The sequence below is a fragment of the Coturnix japonica genome, chromosome 5 (assembly GCF_001577835.2).
Source record: "Coturnix japonica isolate 7356 chromosome 5, Coturnix japonica 2.1, whole genome shotgun sequence".
NCBI lineage: Eukaryota > Metazoa > Chordata > Aves > Galliformes > Phasianidae > Coturnix > Coturnix japonica.
In genome coordinates, this window is record NC_029520.1 from 28,894,597 (window position 1) to 28,916,591 (window position 21,995).

A 21,995-nucleotide genomic window follows, 5' to 3' on the forward strand; every position below is an offset into this window, starting at 1 on the left:
TGGTTTATTTTATAATTTTTTTCTCAAGCAGGAGAAGTCTTCAGATACATTTATGGTCAGTAGCTGCTCTTGTGAAGAAAGCTGCAGCAATGGTGATATTTTACCTTCTTCAGAACTGGATGAACCTCAGGATTTTGGTCCAGTTATCTGGAAGGATTTGAAACATACTTCTTTGGATTTCAGTGAGTTTTGTGCAACTTTCATTAGGAAAGTAATAGTGTATATATAATGTGCTGCTGGGGAGGGGTGTAGCTGTTAAGACTATAAGACAATTTGTGCCCATTAATAGCCACATCTTAAAAAAAAATAAAAAATATCCCACTACAATTAAGTTTTCTGGTAGGAATAAATAAATCTGTGATAATGCAATGAAAGTTATTTTGTGGAAGAAACATAACCCAATTTTTTCTTTTTTTTTTTTCTTTCTTTTACACATTAATGTTTATAATTTGCCTGAACTAAATTACTGGAATAGTACTGTCATTACACTGGGAGGGAATTAGTTATTTAGAAGGTCATTTCAGCACCTGTATCCTAACTCCATTTTAAAATGAAAAAATAAAAGGGAACTCTAGAATGAATAATAAAATGTCATGACTTGGCGTGCTTATATGGACAGGCTTTGTGTCTGTCCCATTAGTAAAAGCAGTCACAGTGTTTCATGCATTATCATGTTTAGCACCCTAACAAGTTACTGTCCCTTAGGTGAGCTGCAGAACAAATCATATGCCTGCTACTAGTATTGCCTCAAACATGAGATGACTAACACAGTATAAAGTCATGTTTTTAGAATGGTAACTCACTGAAGTACCACAGCATCACTTTTACTCTAAACCCAAAGATTAATAAGCTCTGAAAAGGAAGTTTCATAGTCATAGTGTAACAGTTTTTGGTATGGAGTGGTGCACAGGCAAAAAAAATCCACTTTAACGTGGATTTTTTAGGGATTTTTAAAACAAACAAAACAATAAAAACAAAAGCACTTACACAGATTAAGCATTTGCTGTTTATTAGAACCATGTTAAACCTTTAAGTTCTGTTAAATTTTGATAGGTAACTTTGAAAATCTGTTCCTATGATGGCTGAATAGTTTCTAAAATTTTAACTTTTCAGTATAGCTGTTTGTAATGTGTTTTTATCAGAACAAGTAGAAAAATTGTAAACAGTCAGGGGAAAAGAAGTAAAGGAGGAGAGAAAAAATGAAATTCTCAGCTAAATACTACTTACAATCACATTTTTTGGAGGCTCTGTTAAAGAAATTCTGCTTTGTTTGACAAGCACCGAATTGTAGCTTGGATACCAGCATACTTGTAATATTTGATGTAAATAAGTAATAATACTGTAAATAAGTTATGAAGATATTTTAAACAGTTTATATTGTTATTCTTTTTTCCGATAGTTCTTCTGACTTAAATAGTTTAAAATGTATTCTTCATTAACGTGACTGTTTTCATCTCTGTAATCATAGCGCTGTTCTTAAACTCCCATAGGTAAGACAGTTGGAATTTCAGGGAAATCTGTGACTGGTTACCAGTGGTTTTCATGCATCACTGCACACTTTCATCCATCAAAAGACAAAAATGCTCAAGAGGCAGCAAGGGAAGCATTTTCGTCTCTAAAAGGTGATTTTTTCAGATAATCCATTATCAGCTGCTAATAATACTTTTCAAATATGGTATTAAATAAGGAGTCTGTATTGCAATTTGATTTTGTAACTACAGGTGTTATGGTTGTCAGTTTGCCACCTCATCCAGCATTTGATTGGAATCACTATTGGCTTTAATACTGGACATCTGACTGGCTGTCATTGAAGGCCCTAGAAAGGCAGCACCGTATTCGTGTCACTGTGATGCTGCTTCCATAGTACTTACTGGCTTTATAGCTTTCTTGCAATATGTACTGTGTGAGAGTGCATGTGTGCTGTTGATGTTGTCTACTTGCTAAAGCACATTAGTAGCCACTGTAATTTTAAATTAATTTTCCTGAAAAACCGTTGAACATTTTGGAATCTAGGATTAGGTCAGTAGCTGTAAATCTTGCTTATATTCTTAAAGCAAGTAAGAAATTTCTTTCTTGGAAATCTTGAAATCCACATTCCTTACTCTCCTGTCCCTAATTGACACTGATATAATACAAGGTGTTCAAATTTTGGTGTGTTGTTTTTCTGTTTGGTTGGTTTTTTTAATTAAAATCATTTGATAAAGCATGTTTATGCAGTCTTCATTTAATTCATGAAAATGAAAATAATTCTTATTGAGTAAATTGTTGGGCTCCAATTCTTGCTCACAAGTTCTTGTGAAATATTATTGTGTAAAAATTTTGACATATGTGCCTGATTTCATGATTGAATATAGGATGATTAAGAAACCGTAGAAATTGTTTGGAAATAAAAGAAGTTGTTTGTGAAAGGCCTTTAAGCAAAGTTTTAATTGCTTGGAAGTTTTAAGGGAAGATGTGATTAATTTTTTAATGAAAGGTAGCAGTATTTAGTATAAATCTTCCGGGCAAAATTTGTTAGTTAAAGCAAAAGGACTGCATAATGTTTGAATTTGTTCTTACTATATTTGAATGGATACCTGCTAATACATATAATTTATATTTTTGGTACAGCACCTCTCATAGAAGAGAACTGATTGTGTCTTTGAGTAGTTCAGTGGCCTGTTGCTTTTAGCACATTTCTTTCATTAGCTGTATTATAATCAGGAAAAACAGCAATATTCTCATCTTTGATTGAAAATGTCAGTTCTCAGATTTCCTTTGTGGTTATATTATTTTTGTAAGAGACTGTAGACGACTAGATGGATTAAGTTCCTGACATGGAAAAACAAAACAATATGTTTTTGAGAACTTAGCTGATAGGCAGATATCCACAAGGCTTCATCTGTTGTCATATTTCCTATCTATATAGCATTTCAGTCCTTTATGGTTTAAAAATGAATTAGGCACAGTCCTTTTAACCTTTTCTTTCCAGGATTAACTGATGGAATGATCTCTAAGAAGGATAAGTCCTTCTAAAAGGATTCAGAAATATAAATTTATTGTCGGTCATTATGAAACATGCAATTGTTCCATAAGGTGACCGGATATCTCCCATAAAACCAAGCACAAGAGGGAATTCAGTACATTGCTGTTTACTTTTGTTTCCTTAAACTTTTTTTTAAAACATGTCTTTAGATGACAAAGATTGAAATGCTTTACATAAAAAGCAGCTTTGGGCCAGATTTACCATGACATATCTTCCTAGGTTTCACTGGAACAACATGGTTTGTTATTACATTAAAAATTAGTCCAGAATGCTACTTGCTGTAGACAATTTTGATGTTGCCTTCTGTAGCTCTCAGCCTAATGATCCAGGTAACTTTGAAAAAATAAAAATAAAAAAATTTAAAAAGTCATTTTTTTGTGTGTGTGTCAGAAGCAATTCTGTATAAGAAAGAGTGAGCTGGCTGTATTTTATAGTTACTTTGTGATGAGAGTGAATGGCTTAAAATTCAACAGAAGGGCTTTCATGGTGTATCCTGGAAATATGCAATGCAATAGTCCTCTCTTTGGAAGCAGGACATGTTGGTAAGAACCCCGGTGATGAATTGGTAAATGGTTCATCTCTTTTACCTTTATACTAACAGCAGTACTTCGGGAGGTCAATTTTATTATGTTTGCAAGCTAGGGAGTTATTATTTCCCATCATTCCTCTCATTCATGCAGAAGAAAATGGGACCGTACTTAAGATATTTCTAAAAAGCTAAAAATTATAAATTTATCGAAATCCCTTTACCTTTTACACGCTATAATACAATTACACGTCCAAAAATTATAGTTTGTTTCTTAGTTTACACAATTTAGACTACCTTTTTTATCTTTATTTTTGTTTCTCTGGCATTCCACATAATGCTGCAGAACCTTTAACTTCAGTCCCAAACTCTACTTGACTAAACTTCTGGCCAGAAATTTGAGAAATGTCATTATCTTCTCCTTGAGTGATGAAATAGCAGCTGATATTCACCTATTGATTACAATCAGGCAGTTTTAAAATACATTTATATTTCTGGACAGAATTATCATTATGTGCTAATTTCTCAGCTGATTATTTCTGCAGATCTATCTTGACTTCATAAATGTTCTATGTCAATTGCTTTGTAATCTCTTGTGTGACATAGCAGGGACTCTCTTTTTCTGTCAGTGAGAATTTCCCTTTTCCTCTTCAGACTGCCATCACTAATGACAGTATGACTAAATAAAGCTGAAATATTTAGAATAAAAGCTAGTGCTGGTGTGACCACATTGAGTTGCATGGAAGTGTGCCAGGTCCTGGACTGTGTTTAAAGGCAGAGAAATGTTTTTCAAAAAAAGACTTGTTTCTCACTAAGGTGACAGTAAAGACTACACTTTCACGCTGTTCCTCTGGAAGACGATGTATAGATATGTATAGATACAGACTGTAATTCTAAAGGACTTGATCCCCAAAACTACACCAAGAAGAGCTTTATCTGTCTAATTTAAGTTAGGTAACTGCTATTATATATTATATTTCTTCATGTCATTCAGAGAAGACTTACTTCATTTTATTTCTCCTACTTAGAAGTTACAAAAGGTCCACACTGCAGAGCTGATCTGCATATCTTGTATGGTACTGACATATGTAAGAGTAACACATTCTTCTTAAATGCTGTGACTGAAATTTTCTAGGCATACACATTCTTATTATTTCCACTTCCCAGCATCATTTCATTAACTGTGTGCTTGAGCTTTCCCATGCTTTCATCATTCCTTCATTTCTCCTGTGGCTACTTCTGTTTCCTATCGTCTATCTTGCCATTTATAACTCTCATTTTGCAGAGATTATTATTGCACTATTTTTTTATTTTTATTTTTTTTTTTTAATCAGCTTACACAAACATCCCTCTAGAATAGCACATAAATGTTCGATCTTCTTTGAGAAGAGTTATGGACTAAAGGATTTCTTGTTGTCCCTTACAATTTTGTTCACTTTTAATTCAAAATCTTATAGATTACTGTCATAGTCTGAAACAAAACAAAAAACGAACAGGAAAAAAAAAAAAAAGGATAAAACTTAGTGATGCAAATAATTAGGAAATTAACTTATCTATTTGCATGAATGCATGATACATTTTCTTTTGGTAAGGATTCACTACATTGTGGAACAAATTTATTCATTCTATTTCTGTCTATTTAGAAAATGAGCATGATAAAATTTCATGAAAAATTGGATATTATGTAGAGAAAAGTAGTATGTTGCTAAGCCTTCAGTCATGTTTAGACAAGTAGTTATTACCAGTTTGTTTTGTTGAACAAACACAGGATGCCTGTGTTTAAAATATTTTGTCTTTAACAGCTACATTATTTTTTATCTTGCAGCAACTATAACTTCAGAAGGATTGAAACTGAAGGATATTATTTTGGTTCATCTGTATATGAAGAGCATGAAAGACTTCAATGTTATAAATTCAGTTTATGTGACAGAATTTGATTTGTGTCCACCGGCAAGGTAGGATTAGACTACTGCTATAGAGTATATTTATGATACACTGTAACATCCTGTATTATTGTTATCACATTTATGAAACTTTTCTACAAATGTTTATGTCTCTCAGACCTGGAAACAGACTTCTGCTACCTTTTGATGTAATCACATCAGGGGTGCTCAAATCAGAAACACTGGAGTTAGAAATTCTTGCCTTATTACTTTCCATAAGGTTTATAAATGCTCCTCAATATGACTTTATAGAAAAGTAGAAATGCCGCTCTGCTACACAGGAGGCTTGAATCCCGGGGGTTGGACTCGATGATCTCTGAGGTCCCTTCCAACCCGCACCAGACTGTGATACTGTGAAAAGTAATACATTTTTGCGAGTATCAGTTCTCCTTAACTCAGGTGAAATGACAGGTCTTATGTGTTGATGTAGTTCTGTTTGCCTGTTAGTGCACCTCCCTTGATCTTGGCAGTGTTCCTCCTAATGCAGCCCATGATACCATCAAACCTTGGTGATAAGGGCACATTACTGGCTTTCAGTGTATACTAGTACCAACCAGGTCCTTTCTATGAAGCTGCTTTCCAGCTGGACAATTCCCAGCAAGCCCTGGGGTTTTGTCTCATTGCAGGACTTTGCTCTTGTTGCATGAGATTCCTCTCAGTTTATTTCTCCAGCCTGTCCAGGTTATCCTGAATGGTAGCATGACTTTCTGATGTAACATTCAGCACTCTTAGTTTTGTATTATTTCCAAACTTTCTGAGGGTATGCTATGCATACCCTATCATTGAGATGGTCTGATGAAGATTTCAGCAGGGTTGGACTTTGCATAGTCTCCCAGGATATTCTGTTAGTTACAGGCCACCCACTCAACCTCGTGCCACTGAGCACTGCCCTCTGGGCCTGGTCTTTGAGCTGGTTTTTACCTCAGTGCCTGCTCATCCAACCCATACTTCATCAGCTTCTCTATGAAAATGCTATGTTAGTCTCAGAGGCCTCTGTGTAGTCAAGATATGCAATATCCAATCCTCCCCTCTCATCTCTCAAGCTGATTATTTACCCAAAATATGAGTAAGAAATTACTTCAGAATGCACCAAGTTTAATGTTTTCATTCATAGATCCTCAAATCATAACTGTTAAATATCCATTATACAGAATTATTAAATTGGATACTAGATGAGCTCTGACATAATGAAACAGTTGTTAGTATTGAGAATTTGTCCCTGATGTTATTTGATTTTAGTTTGTTTATTGTTAGGGGTTTTGTTGTTGTTTGTTAACATTGCTGGAAATTGGACTATTAATATTTACCCTGCTTTTTTAAGTTCTTAAACATAATTCTCCCTTTGGAAATTCTTTCTTGCATTTGTCAGAAAAGCATATTTCTTGTAACAGTAGTTCATGTTTTTAAGCTTCTGAGATACCATGTTCAGAACTGCTATGGTTTGAAAAATCACTTGGATCATAGATTACTACAGGTTGAATAGGCCCTCTGGAGGTTACCTAGTCCAACCCACTTCCAAAAACAGGGACACCTAAAATATGCCTCGTATCTTGTTGTTTTTCAAATCAGTTTTTCAGCATTTTCTAATGTAAAATATTATATACTTATTATTACAGAGTGTAGTTCAGTCATGTGAATTTTAAGTAGAATGTGAAAATAGGTAGAAGATATTGTTAAGATAATGTACGGTATGGTATGTTCACATCCTTTTAACCACCTACAGTCTGAGTGTCAGAAGAGAATAGAGACAGCAGGAATAGGTTTTTTTGAGCTCCTAATTGTAGTCCAGAGTAAGCTAACAATGGAGGAATGTAGTGTTGGTTGTCTGTGCCTGAAGAGGAAGAATTTAGACTCTGCTGTAAACTACACAAAAATATATCTCTACTGCTATGTATCTTAAATGCTCTTTATGGCACTTACCCTTTCCCTGATTTTGCGTCATTTTCATTTCTCATGCTGCTGCATGTCTTAAGCCTTCACATTTGTACAACCAGCACATAGTTTTCCATCACTTCTTGGAAAGGTCATAAAATAGCAGGTAGAAAGATTAAGAAGTTGCAGTGGGAAATGACTTAATGATTATTTTATAGTACATACAGGTTTGTGTTGCATTTTAGTCAAAAGAAAAATTAAGCAGCAGTTTCCATGTCTGCATCGCTGCATTATGCACAGAGATGTGTTTGTGGGAGTTCTCACAAGCAATATGCTAGAAGCATAGACTCAGGGGTCTAGATCTACACTAAATTTGCAAAATTGTCTTGAAAATGTACTATCCCAAGCGGAAAATCCATTCATCCATGCCTGTGATGATGGTAATGAGGGAAAAAAAAAATTATTTGCATGGGAGAGGAGGGGAGAAATATAGTTTTATTGGATGAAATAAGCAAGCCGATAAGAATTTTTTAAGATTGTGTTTCATGTTATGTAAAGAGAACAAGTAATTTTTTGTTGGATACCTGCTGGGAACTAAATGACTTTTTAATGCATAAACTGCAAATATAATTATTTTTCTGGCTTTGAAACATCATTGTTGTTGTTATTTTTATCTTTATTTCTTTCTTTTTATTTATTTGCCCCTCCCTACCATCACCCCTCTCCCACACACCCCCCAACACACATGCAGATTTTTTCACTAACCATTTGCAATAGACTTTGTCTGTCATTCAGGCAAACATTTTTTAAGCTTGGAGCAAACAAAAATGACCTTTCTTAATGAATGCTTAGGTAGGTTTTCTGTGCTATCATAAATGTGCATCTGTCTAACAACTAATAGTATAACAGAAAAATGCGCTTGGTATTGTATAACATGTGAGGCTGGTGCAAAGCAAAAGTGAGCTGCTGCTGATATTTAGAAGATTGAGCATTTAGTCCAACAAATGGAAGGTTAGTCAGTGAAAAATGTCTGGTGATATGACAAGGGTCCTCCCTATCCAAAAGCTGTTTTAGCTGTTTATATTCCTAAAATAACTATATACACTATAAAAAAGATATTTTTTTTCTGTTTTCAGAGTGTGTGTGGAAACCCTGTTACCTGATGACGTACTGTTTTGCATTGATTGCCTTGCACATAGCTGTGACATTGCAACAGATGACGTATTAAGTGAAGAAAAGCTGGTCATGCATGTGCAGAGTATTTCCCACTGGGCACCTGCTAGCATAGGACCTTACAGTCAATCCATCAAGGTAAGGAATCTTTGTTATTTCATGTGAACTATATGTCAGATTACTGAAGTGGGTAAAATTTAAAAGTCTCCTTCCTATCCAAATGAATTTACAAGAGAAAGAAATAAGGTATTAAAGTTTAAGGAAAATATTTTCTATTGTAAAAAAAAAATTTAAAATCACAGAATTGTAGCAGTTAGAAGGGACCTCTAGAGATCATTGAGTCCAGCCGCCCTGCAAAGCAGGGCCCCAAGACAGGGTTGCACAGGTAGGTGTCCAGGCATGTCTTGAATGCCTCCAGAGAAGTGCTCCATTAACATTACTGTGAAGCAGTTCTTACACTCGTTTGTGCAGAACTTCCTATGCTTCCGTTTGTGACAGTTTCCCCTTGTTCTATTTCCGCTCACTGCTGAAAAGAGTCTGGCCTCATCCCTTTGCCTCCCGCACCTTAGATATTTTTAGACATTGATCAAATCCTCTCTGAGTCTTCTTTTGTCAAGGCTGAACAGTCCCACGTTGCTCAGCATTTCCACATAAGAGGTGTGCTCCAGGCCCTTTATCATCATTGTGACACTCTGCTGTGCTCTTTCCAGGAGAACAAAAATTTAAACTAAGCATTTTTAAGTTATATCTTTAAAACTTATGGACAAAACAAAAAAAGTAATCTAAATCATCATGTTATTGTTCACAAAACAGGTTAAATTATTCTTAATTGTATTAAGAGCATATTTAATCTCAAAAACAGAGAATTTTTTGTTGCTTACTATGGTTAGATTGTGTCATTATCACATTCTCATTTTTATAATCTACCTAGATTATAAATAGACTTTAGGAACAACCAAGTGTATTTAAATTTGTTTAAAGTGAGCAAATCCAGACTTTTTCCACAGTTAGTCAATTGTAAGGTGCCTAAGCAGTGAAGTTGCTCTTGATGTTGTTCAACCATTTAAAAGTACACAGAGGCTGAAGAACTGCACTTTATTTCCAATTAATAACAAATTTATTGCACACTATATAGAAAATATGAAAACAAGGCACAAAGTATCATTGCTAAGTAGACTGAAAATCTGAATGAAAACTTTTTGCAATGAAGCAGAAATCCTCTTAACTGGCACCAGCTAAGCTGATGAAGTATGTCACCTTCTATACTGCAAAAACTCCATAAGTCTTTACCAGTGTTTTTCTTATAAACCAAGTCTAGCCCACTGGTACTATGAGGACAAAAAGTTAAAATTAGAAATTTATAATGACAATACCCTTTGGATCTGTGGCAGAACAGGGGCAGTCTTTAAAAATGACTTCAGTGTTTCTAAGTAGACGTAAACTGTTTTAAGATGGAATATGACTGACTGACTTGTAAGAAAAAAAAAAAAACAGATTATTTTTCTTGGTTCACTTATTTTCATAGTGTAGAACACTGTCTATATCAGGTACTGGAATGTAAGATACATTAGAGTTATTGTATTGTATCAGAAACGTCTAGGACTTGCAGTGATAGCGTGTTATTTTCTAATTATATTAGATGATGTAATAAATGTTATTATGCCTTTCACTAAGCCTAATCTCGCAGGGTAATGAGAGATCAAAGACTCCATGCTGGTTTTGTAAATCTTATTTACCATCTTCCAGTCCTGTGTGAGAAACCTGTAGTACTGAATTTTAGCCATATTAAAAAAGAATTAAGGTATTTGCATATTTATTTTCAGTTTTGTTTTTTTTTTTTTTTTAATGTCCGATGTTACTGGGAGACTGTAACAGTCAGGCAGAATGAAATCACTTAGTTTATCACTGTCCTCATCATGCTTTCAATACATCTGTGGAAAGATTAAGTTGATGATGAGAGGCAATTGTATGGTCCTTTTGCCCTGATGTTTGGAGATGTTCCTTGTAAACAGACTTCCAAAGTAATATTATACACTTCTAGTACAAGTACAATAGAGTATCTAGTCTATATTCTGTCTCAGAATATGCAGTCAAAAGTGGTTTGCTTTCATTTAAAAAAACAAACGAACAAACAACAACAAAAAAAAAACGTATCACAACTAAAACACAAAAAGCAGAAGTAATTTAAAAGTCTATTTGAACTTTGTTTTGGAAAACTTCCTTATTGTTTTTCTATCTGGAAATGAGCGAATAAACTGGAACAGTAGAATCTATTGTACTGTCATATTCTACAATAATTTTTGATGATGACATTACCTATTTTATAAATATAATGATACACAATTATCTATGATTTAATTATGTCTGATGACACTTCTAGATTTTCCTCATGACCTCAATACTTTCCCTCTGACAGCTGCCAAATTCCAGTTTCTACTATCCTTCAGGCACCTTATTCTCAGCGTTCTCTTCTACACTGTTTAAACCTAGTAGCACAAACTCTTAGTCTGGCTAAATTCCAGTGTCCGGGTCTCTGCAACTTGATCTAATTTGGGTTCTGTTTCCTGTTTATTTTTATTTCAGTAAATCACTTATTTGTGGCTTTTTTTTCTGTGGGCCTATCCAGGGTTGCACATAGCTAGCTCATGGGCCACAGGCTGGACACATCTGGTATAGTTAAATCCAAGTGATCTGTAGCTTTTTGAGAATCAGAAGTTACTGTATGAACGTCTTTATCAAATAGTGCCAATTTCTTACATCACTGATACAATAACGTCTGATCCAAGTAGCTATTTAGCTAATAATATCATCTTACTCAGTTTATCAGTTTGAGGTGATTACTCAAAATTATTACTCAAAAGTATTGCTCTGCCAAGGAAGGGGCCACGAGGTTTAATTCTGGGTGTGCTATTTACAGATTAATTAGGACATTTAACTTCATTTTTAATACTAAAGAATTAATCCCATAAAAATTAGTGATCTCGGAGGAGTCAGTTGTCAACTTCTGACAGGATCTCTTTGCCATAATCTATTAAAATGCTGCTTTTATCTTGTCTTGCCTATGTCATATTTTATGGATTTTTTCATAAACACTGCCTATACTTCATAAATGTCTCAATTTTCTAGTCTATTAACATTACTTCAAAAGCAATTGATAAAAGAGTAGGGCACGCATGAAATAATACACCAATAATGTGAAGTGCTGGAGGCAAGAACAGTGGGTAGTATCTGCGCAGCTTGTGAGCTGAAACAATGAAAGTATGTTTTATCTACTACAATAAAGAAACAAATGATCATTTTTGATAGCAGAAAAAAAGATTGCTGGTAATTGGGCAGATGAAAAATGGGTTACATTGAAAATATAGCATATTTTGAAAATGGTAGCTGATTCAAGAAAACAAACATCTCCAAGCATATATTTACATTTTCCAAACCTTTCCCCTTTGATTATGATGTAGTCATTTTCATATTATATGTGGCATAGTTTTTAAATACTTGCTGAGAACTAGAAATGCAAATATATATGTGTTTCTTAAAGAAATAAACATTTGTGAAAGAGGTGTTTGAAAGGGTGTACAAACTAAAAGTCCCCAAGTGAATGAACACTTCAAAAATGCTTATGCTTCCTTTGGATTAATAATAATTCGCCAGTTAAGGAAGGATGAATCACAGAGGATTTGATTCACTAGATAAGGTATTTTGCCTTGCCTAATACCACATTTGTATGAGGGAGCCTGTTCTTTCAACCTTGCCACTTAAGTTTTGTTAATGAAACTGAAAACTTCCTCCTCCCTAGGATTCAGCATCCAAATAGTGATGAGGTCAGTAAACCACGAAAAAAAACCCAACAAACAACTGGTACCATAAAACTAGTAATGCAAACAGAATATATATAAGTAGACAGTATGGTAAATAAAATATATTTATTAAAATCCTAATAGTAATAGAGATTTCTAAAAGACATCTATTATGTTGTCTCTGCTTTTAGGTATTCTGAACATGCATTCGACAGAGCATCTTGGCTCCCACACATATTAAGGTGACTGTCAGAAATCAGATGTGGAACTGAGATGCTTAGTGCATTAAAACAAATTAAGGATATACTGTCTTCTTGCCTGTCTGTCATAGCTTCAGTGGCCGCTGTTTTACACAAAGTGTATTAAGGCACTGCTGTCAGATTCAACTGCCTTACTTAGGGCAATTCTTCATAGTGTCTTCCCCCAAATTCTGCTTCACTCTGTATCAGTTTAAATTTGCCAGGTAGTTCTCTGTTTGCTTGAAAAATCTGTAACTGCCTAAACCTTGACTGGTTCTGCTGCTGCCATCTAGGGAGACAGACATCTGTCTGTTTTGTCTCTACAGTCTCATCTCTTCGAATTTAAGAATATGCAAACCTAAACCATGGTCCCCAGAAGAATTTAAATATGAGGAGGTGAAAAGGATGACTGTCATGTTTTGTATGATGAAGGGTTTAGTGTGCTTGCTTAGGAAGTGCAGAAATTAAGTTTGAGTTCCCTGGAGGCTGAACATTTAATCGAGAGCTCAAACTACCCAAATGTTTGTCTGCAGGGTGTACTGGAAATGTGCTTCCCACTTTCCTATTTCATAAACACAGTCCAAAAGTGAGGAACTATAAACAAAGTGTCAAATTTCAGAGGTTAGAGAGTTTAGATCTGAGATGCTATAGGCATCTTTACTCTCTAGAGGGATACTCAGGAACCCTAAAAAGAGGGAGATATCCGTGGAGTAGATGGCCTGTGTTTCACTTTTGCGTCATGAGGAAGTTCAGAGTATGTTTATTAAGGTACCAACTTCATCTTTTTCTTCAGCTTTAATGAAAATGAGCAGGTCTGGGGTTTTTTGTCATTCTTGTTGGGTTTTTGTTTTTTGTTTTTCTTGTGGTGGTTAGTTATTTTTGTTTGGTTTTGCTTTTGTTTGTTTTCCTTGGAGAAGTGATACAGACACTGATGATTTTTCAGTCCCAGACTGTGGCATTCTGTCTGACTTAGATATTGTCCTTCCAGAATTTGACTCGGAGTTATTTATTGCCTCCAAGTAGCTATTTTAGTAAACTGTATGTTCACTGTGCTGGCTGATGTAAATACCAGGTAAGTTTCAAATTTAGGAATGTGAATGTAACACTAAAAGAGAAGCCAAAAAAAAAGGTGTGTCAGAATTCTTCCAGTTGCCTAATAGAAAGTGTCTTGCACAGTTTTTTTACTTCCTCTTTCTTTTCCTCATAAATTGCAGACAGCATTTTTCTTTACCTCAAAGGAAGAGGACTTAGTATTTTTGTGGTTTGTACTTCCACATTCTTTTGATGGCTCTAAATATGTATTGTATGCTCATCACAGGTAAGCTTATGTTTAATGACAAACCCAACTGTTTTTCAGTGTTTTAAATCTGTGATTAGAATTTGATCAATGGGAGATATGAATACTTTCTCGATAATGATACATGTAAAGGTTTGTGACCTGGTATTTAACATTCTTTTGAAAATGCGTAATTGTTCTACTAATTCTATGAGGAGCTATGTGTGAATTTATGTATGAAAGGAATCCTTTTGATTTCTGTTCATGTACTTAAATTTTATGTATAGGAGTTTATAGAGATATATAGTATACTATATATATATAAAAATATATGTATATATAGTATACTATATATTATACTTATATAGTATATAGAGATGAAAAACTTGCAGCAGTGGGATTTAGTGCCCTAAATGGCTTGATTACTATGAGCAGCTCATTCCAGGTAACTGCTTGTTCCCTTAATTTGACTTGAAAATCATACTTCTCAAGCAACTGAACATCTGCAATGCATGACTGGCTGTGCTGGCAGTCATATTATTCCTGATCCTTCTGAGCATTGCCTTAATTTTAAAAGTAATGTCACTTGGTATCTGTATGGTTTTCTTTAGTTGCTTCACCTGATAAATGCCAAGAGATCGCCAACAACATCAAAAGCATAGGATTAAAAACATAACAGACAAAAAAATCACACCTTCAGCTGTTCAGCTATTATGCTGATTGTCTCGAAAAAGAAAAAAAAAAAGGATTAAGGATTTGGCTTTGCAATAATCAGCAATAAATAGCACAATCAAAGCCTGTCAATCAGAAGAGTACTTCAGAATCCCTAAGATTCAGCATACATGTTGAATTAAACCAGAAATAATGGAAGACATATATAGTGATCATAAACTATGTGGACTATTTAAATGAAGTTGACACTAATGTGTAAATCCTATAGGGAGTTCCAAGAGATTCTTTTGAGACTCAGTGGAAGTGTTAAGCCTGACTCAGCTTCTCTTCATCTCCTGTTCTCTGGATTGTTTGCTAGCTCTCTCTGATTCACAAACAAGGGAACCTTAGCATGCCTACTACCATCTGCTAGTACTCCATGAAACCCTCACTAAAACCTCAGTCCACTTTTTATGCTAACAAAAAGTTTTCCATGGTGGAAATGAGACTCTCTCCACTGATTCCATAACAAGACCAGCTTATTGACCAACAGTTTCACAGCCTTCTGCATTACTTCTCATCTCTATGCCAGTCTGCCACTTTATAATGCCCATTGAAACTTTACCAGAAAATGACCAAAATCTGAAAAACTGGCATAAACATCTCAGTATCACTGTGACAACAGCTAGTTTCACTAATTCCATTTGTATCAGACTGGATAAAAAAGTGAACATGAGAATAACCCTGCACTCGGCCAGTGTCTTTATGGACTGCCTTGAAAATTATTGTTATTAACATCATAATAAATCTGACATATACAGATGGAAAGTTGATTGTCTGGACTGTAAACATAAGACTACTATATGTATTTCCACCACAAATTCAATAATTACCAGCTTTTTGCCATGCCATCTGTGAAGCATTCCTACACTTAGTTTTCTAGAGACTATCATCATCAACACTGCAGTGTAAAAACTCCAGTATGCAGAGAAAATGAGTCCACCTACTTCCATAAAATAAAAATCCACAACAACCTTTTAAAAGATACAGTGAGCAGTTAGACCCTTGAATAAGACATATGGTCTGAGCAGAAATTATCTCAGCCATCTAAGGAGGATTTTTAATCAACAGAAACACTTCTGTGAAAAAAGGCCACCAGGAAACAATGTTAGGAATTATCAACCTAAAAAAAAAAAAAAAAAAAAAAAGTTGCCGCAGATCCTAAATCCTTACATGTCACATACCATCTATCAATGGAACTATTAGAATATCATTGCATACCTACAGCCTGTGACAGAAGAATATCCTGGTCTTAAAATTTCTTCCAAGAAAAACTTCCTCAGAACCATCTATCCTAGTATTCAAACTGCTCTTTAACCTCAGAGAGTTTCTCACTGTGTCATACGAAGTACACTCAACAGATCTAGAGTGTGTATCAGGGTGAAATTGAATCTCTCTGAAGTAAATAACTACTATTTATCATCTTTTGGTTCTCTTTCAACACTTCTAGCATCATAATAAATTTTGAGTGTTACGATAATTTTCAAGTGACAACGAGCCACTAGTGTGCCGCCCATGGTACAGAAAATCTGTCAAGGGCAAAAATTATCCTTTTGCACTAGCATAAGCACTTCTAATGAAACAAAGTCTATGAAATCTCTTAGTTCTAATCCTTAAGGGAAATTCACTTAAATGTCTTCAGAAGATGAGAATAAGAATTTGTACTCCTGTTATTTATTTTTTTTAAGTGAACATCTGCTAAAAATATACAGTGATCTTATTGTACTCTGTAAAGTTCCTTGAATATTGGAACATTGTTACTAGCCTGCCTGTCTGTGTTTCTCCTAAGTAATTAGTATCTTCTCTTTCTCCACCTTTGCCTCTTTCTCTGACATCTCCTCTACAGTTTCCATTTTTCATATAAAGATAGCAAACTGATATGTATGCATTTCTCCCCATCCTGTGTTTAGCTTCAAAAGCTATGTCAATGCTTTCAGACCAGTCACCCAAATTATCTCCAAGGAATAAGCTCATTTTTTCCTACATTTTTCTGCTTTTCCATGTTTTGTGTTAATATATGTAAATATATATTTATTTATTTATTTATTATTTTTTTAATTTTATTTTTGAGAGGGATCCTAATTGGAGTTCAACCATCTTTTTCAGAATTATGTATTTGCTTTTGGCAAATTTATTTGGGTCCACTACATTATTTTGGTATTTTGGCACCTCAAATTTTTCCATCCCCCATCCCACTTTGTTTTCACTGGTGAATTTGATGCATCAGAGCCTGAGGGTTGAGCTCAGTAACAGAAACATTGTCTCTTTCTCTAGAGGTTCAGTTATGTGATTATTGTGACAGGTTTGAAGTGCTCATGAAGTGCTTTCTCTTTGAATTTTCACTAGGTTAACTGTTTGTGAGCCATACTGTGCCCTAGAAAACTCATCCCTATACATTCCCTACAACAGACAGAAATCACATCTTGGTTCTTTGTGTGGCTGGTATTTCTCCCAACTTTAGGTTTGCAAAAATTCCACTTCTGAGGATACTCAGTGTTGTTGTGTGCCCACTGAAACACTCACGTGAACCAAACTTCCCTCTTTACTTGTTTCATAAAACTATCCATTTATTTTTCATGATACTTCCTCTGTAGTCCAGTTTTGTACTTCCTTGGGAAAGTATCCAGGTGTTACAAGACATCAAGTTGGTGATTTCTACAACTTCTTTGCAGAAGTATTCTATTGAGACACTAACATATCTTCATAAACATAGCCATATTTTTACTATTGGACTGAAAACCAGTTAAAGCAGAACATACTGTGATAAATCAGCGCCCTCCATATCATTATACACAGTGCTGAACTTCAAAAATACGTGAAATATTTTTTTTCCAAACAGCTTTTGATACTCCAAATCTGACACGTATTTTAAGCATGAAACCTCTTTGCTTTTAGTTGTTATTTTATTGCTGAAACTATAGGCAGCTGAGTTGAGGAAATCAGTCTGTTACACTATGCTCTTGTTCCAACTTTTTCCTCCTTGCACTCTTTCAATGCAAGTATGGGATCTATCACCCTCAGGCAGTGCTAGCAAAGATAGCAATCATCTTTAGAGCCAGTGCAGTTTGTGTCCATGGCTCTTAGTAAGATCTTCAACCTTTTAAGGAGATAGATTATTGGTTGTTTTCCTATCCTTTCTTATTGATTTTGAAAGACTGCAAATCATTTTTATTCTTCAATTTGTTTTGACAAAGCTTCCTTTTACTTCTTTAAAAACCTGTGGGGAAAAAAAAAAGAAAAAAAAAAAAAGAAAAAATTGTTCTTTCAAGGCAACATTATTATCTACTCTCAAGTACAAGTGCTAGAGAAGCACAGCTTTCCTTTAAACTGCAGATAATGTTTCAGGGGTTGAACACATTTTTATCCCTGAGTTCAACTGTACTGTTTCTCACCACAAATTCTGTGAATAAAAAGCATCCTTGAAATCCTTTTAGAGAATTCTGTTTCAGAAAACATTCTCTTAGCAGCTCTTTGTGATGAAACAGAACAATATTTTCAAAGCAAAATTAGTTGACCTGACTGTTACATTTTACAGCAAATTAAAATGGAAAAGCCAAGCTTACTTGCATTTCTGTGGCAAGGGGTGCACTGGTCTTAGGCTCAGAGAGTCCAGGATTTGATTTTTCTGCACCAGAGAGCAATTTTTTGACATCTCATTCTTATTGTTTCCAAGGCTAATGAAGTCTTTTGAAAGGTTTAGATGTTCTTCTTCTATAGCTGCTAGTCATTTGAAGATAATTTCTGGTTGTTTGTATTTTGTTACACCTCCAAATTATAGTTGCATTTATCTATATTCTGAGCTTGTGGTGACTTATTCCTACTGGTTCTTGCATGTTAATGTAGAAAACTTACCTTGCAGATGACATTTTTACATGCATTGCTTCCCTGAACCATTTCTGTCTTTCAGCATGCACACTGAGGGCTTTTGTTACTTGAGGTCAATATCCAGCTGGTGTTCAGAACTATAAAGTTTTGGCTCTGGAGTTCTGGTTCAGTTTGTGTTGTGTCTAGTTATCTTTCTAGAGAAAGTCACAATTCACTTTCAGCAAGGCAACATTGTTTCTCTCCTGTTTATGGTATGGTGTCAGTGTGACCTGTTTCTTCTGTTTCCAACTACAGCTGTATATCAGTGCTGACTTAATTTTCCTTCTATTATTATTTAAAAAAAAAAAAAAAAATTGAAATATTTTGTAGTCCATAGAGATGAAATTTACTGTGAAGATGGTATTAGGCAGAGAAGTTATTACATTTTCTAATTATTTTTTATGTTTCTTTTGCTGCAAGTCTTAGCACTTACATAGGGGGATTTTTTACTGGTATATTTATTTTCCTTCATTCTTTTCATTTGCCTTCCACCCCCACCCCCACCCCACCCCCATTAAGTAACTTAAGAGGGAAAGAGTTGTTTTTAAGAATAAATAGTGCTTCCTTAAAGTCACAAGATTTGTATGGTGTCTGGTAAGTTATAATTGAAACGTGTTTTCAAGGTATTCAAAATTAAGGGAGATGGTAGCAAGTAGAAAATAAGTACCTATAAATACAAGTGGAGATAGTAAAAGTAGTTCCAGTTTAGTTACATGTCTTGATTGTGAAATATTACAGGTTCTAATATGCTTATAATATATTTGTGTTCTCTTCTTTTAAAATGTTTCTATTTATTCTTAAAACTTACTAGGCTTTTCATTTAAGTGAATGGTTCTATTACAAAAATGTCCGTTATCTCGTATACCTAAAATTTCAGGAAAATTTCAGAGCTTTATAATATTAAATCTTTGTGATGATTATTGTGTTTGCTGTCAACTACATACCTAGTTGTTTATTATGATACAAATATCCTCTGTTCATTACAATAATAACAATCTATCAAAATTTGAGTTAGTGAATAAAAGTTTTGTTTAATTGTGCAGACAATATCAGAAAAAACTGTTGATATTCAAGCAACTGTTTTCAAGTATTTTCTTTAATTTTTAAAATTTATGGTAGATTACAGATGAAAGAATTAAAGTATTACAGGAAAGCACAGGGAAATTAAAATAGCCTTTAAACATCTGTCCTGAAGTTTCTTAGCAATTCCTCTGCTCTGTATCAAATATTGCAACATAGAATAATGTTTGTGGTTTTTGTAATGCTATTTGTTAATGCTCTCTTTTTAAAAAAATCAAACTCGATAAAAAATGGTGATCATTGATACATCTGTGGATAGAAAATTAAAGCCAACTGAAATCTTAAGGCTTGATTGGGTTAGCCACGTGCTTAATTTTCAAGTTATTGTTAACTCCTAGTATATGTGCTGAGAGTTAGATATAACTTTCCTTTGGTCATGATTGTTGCAAACCAAAATTATCAATAGGTGTCAGAAAAACTGCTTAAATGCCAAAAATTTTGTGTTGGATTAAATTTTGGTAGTGCTGTGTACTTTCATGAAAGCATATTTACATTGCAGTCACTGGGATTTTTCTCCTAACTAGTGGGTTCAGGAGCTGAATAAAGTGAAATTGTAAAGAAGATAAAAAGGAAAATAACATTGAACTGAGACTAAGAATGTTGCAAAGGAACTAACAAATATTTCAGTAAAATATGCCAAATGAGACAAAGTAGACATTCAGTGCTCAAAGCTCTGGGTTGAAAATAAAATGCTGGATAAGTTTGGTTAAGGGGTTAGCTGTAGAATTAATACAGCAAGAAAAGACGAAAAATACAAGAGAAGCTAAGATGAGTCAGACATAGTCAAAGTGGACAGAAATAGTGGAGGGAGAAGGAAATTCATCCTACAGAGATAGTTTCTGCTGTCAGTCTCAGATAAGTATTGTCTCTAGAAAGGTCAGCTCAGGAATTGCCGAATGACAGAAGTGATAGGGAAGAACTGCATCATCTGGTGTAAGAGGAGTAAAATAGGCCTCAAGTTGTAATTTTTATCAATGATGGAACAGTATTTACTTTGACAAATCTATGAATTCACCCTTGAAATGTGTGGGGAATTTTAGTGAATGTGACTACACATTTTTTTCCTTCATTTTGTGACATCACAAATTTTTCACTCCTAAATGCATGTGGCGTTGCGTATTCACATGGGACCTGAACACTCAGATCCTAAGAAGGAAAATAATATTGGAAGAGAGGTACTGAATACTCAAATTTCTGTATACTTTTAATTCACTAGATTATGTTAATAATAATCAGGCATATCAGCTCTTTCCTTACATAAGTGAATCCTTTAGACCAGTTTGGTTTGCTCTTTTTTTCATTTGTTATTAGTCACATGAGGCAATATTGAATTAATTTCCTTTTTTTTCAACCTAATTACTTTATGGGAAAATTTTAGATTATGTTAATAGAAAAGGCGTCATCCAAAAAAACAAAACAAACAACAACAACAACAAAAAAAAAAACATCCAAAAAAGCCCTACAAAGAACAAAAAAGAAAGGAAAGCAGCAGGATAAACGTTGTGACCTTCTAGTGAGAAACAGTATGGCATGCATAAAGGAGTGCTGCGTTAAATGGAGGAGGGGGGAGAAGGAAGTGGGTAATTATTTGTAGCAGTGCTTTTACTGTTGTTGGAATGAAACAGACTAACAGTGGCAGCAGTCATTTTGCTGAATCAAAGTCCATGTTAGTCGCATTATACACTGCCACAAAAGGTTGTTAAGGCTGGTATTAGCATGTACCACTGAGGACATTGGAAGGACTCGATCTGTCACACTAAATCGCCTTCTTGCCCTCAACCATTGAAGTCTCCGGCTCCTCTGACATGTTCTTTCATTAATGGCCTGGCCTTGACAACTGATCCTAATTGCCTCTGAACCGCACTTCATGTATTATTGGTGTCTGCCTGCCCTGGTTCATGTCAACAAGCCGCAGCATGCACAGGGTGTGCCCGGTGCCTTTTGCTGAAATGATGCTCACATAGTCATTTACCTCTGAGGGTTTGGGTCTCACTGGGAATGAAGTATAAAGCTAAAGATCTTCTTGTCTCTTCTTAGTAATTCTTTAATGCAGATCTGTGCTGAGTACTTATTAGGCATGTATGAAGACTCAGTAAAGCATCAAGCCAATTATACAAGATTCCATTAAGACATAGACAGTAAATGCAAAATAAAACTTGTCTATATTTTATTTACTACGTAGGCGTACTACTTACATAGTAGTGTAATATTAGTATTATAATATATTAGTGTTATATATTTGTGTACTAATACATAGCGTATTAGTTACTATGTAAATTTATTGATTCTGAAAAACTTACTGAACTAGAAATTATGGCTTACGCTTCATTTTTTATAAATGAAAGTTTTCTAATTTAAAATAATAGTATAGAAGAAATGTTATCCACAATATTGACCTGACACCATTCCTGTAGATTGAAAGGATCTAGCTATACATAGCAAAAATTCCTATTATTCAATATGAGAATAAAGTAAAATCTGTTTAATCT

The 21,995-nt window shown here is 34.5% G+C and overlaps 1 protein-coding gene across 6 annotated transcripts in view; it reads left to right on the forward strand.

Annotated features, from left to right (window-relative positions):
* The window catches only part of DPH6 (diphthamine biosynthesis 6), a 179,224-nt gene that overhangs the window by 74,547 nt on the left and 82,682 nt on the right, over positions 1 to 21,995 (forward strand). For all 6 annotated transcript variants that reach the window (XM_015864893.2, XM_015864901.2, XM_015864898.2 and 3 more), the window contains 4 exons: positions 32 to 182; positions 1,491 to 1,622; positions 5,377 to 5,506; positions 8,503 to 8,677. In XM_015864893.2, the coding sequence (XP_015720379.1) occupies positions 32 to 182; positions 1,491 to 1,622; positions 5,377 to 5,506; positions 8,503 to 8,677 (588 nt within the window). The remainder of the gene's footprint in view (positions 1 to 31; positions 183 to 1,490; positions 1,623 to 5,376; positions 5,507 to 8,502; positions 8,678 to 21,995) is intronic.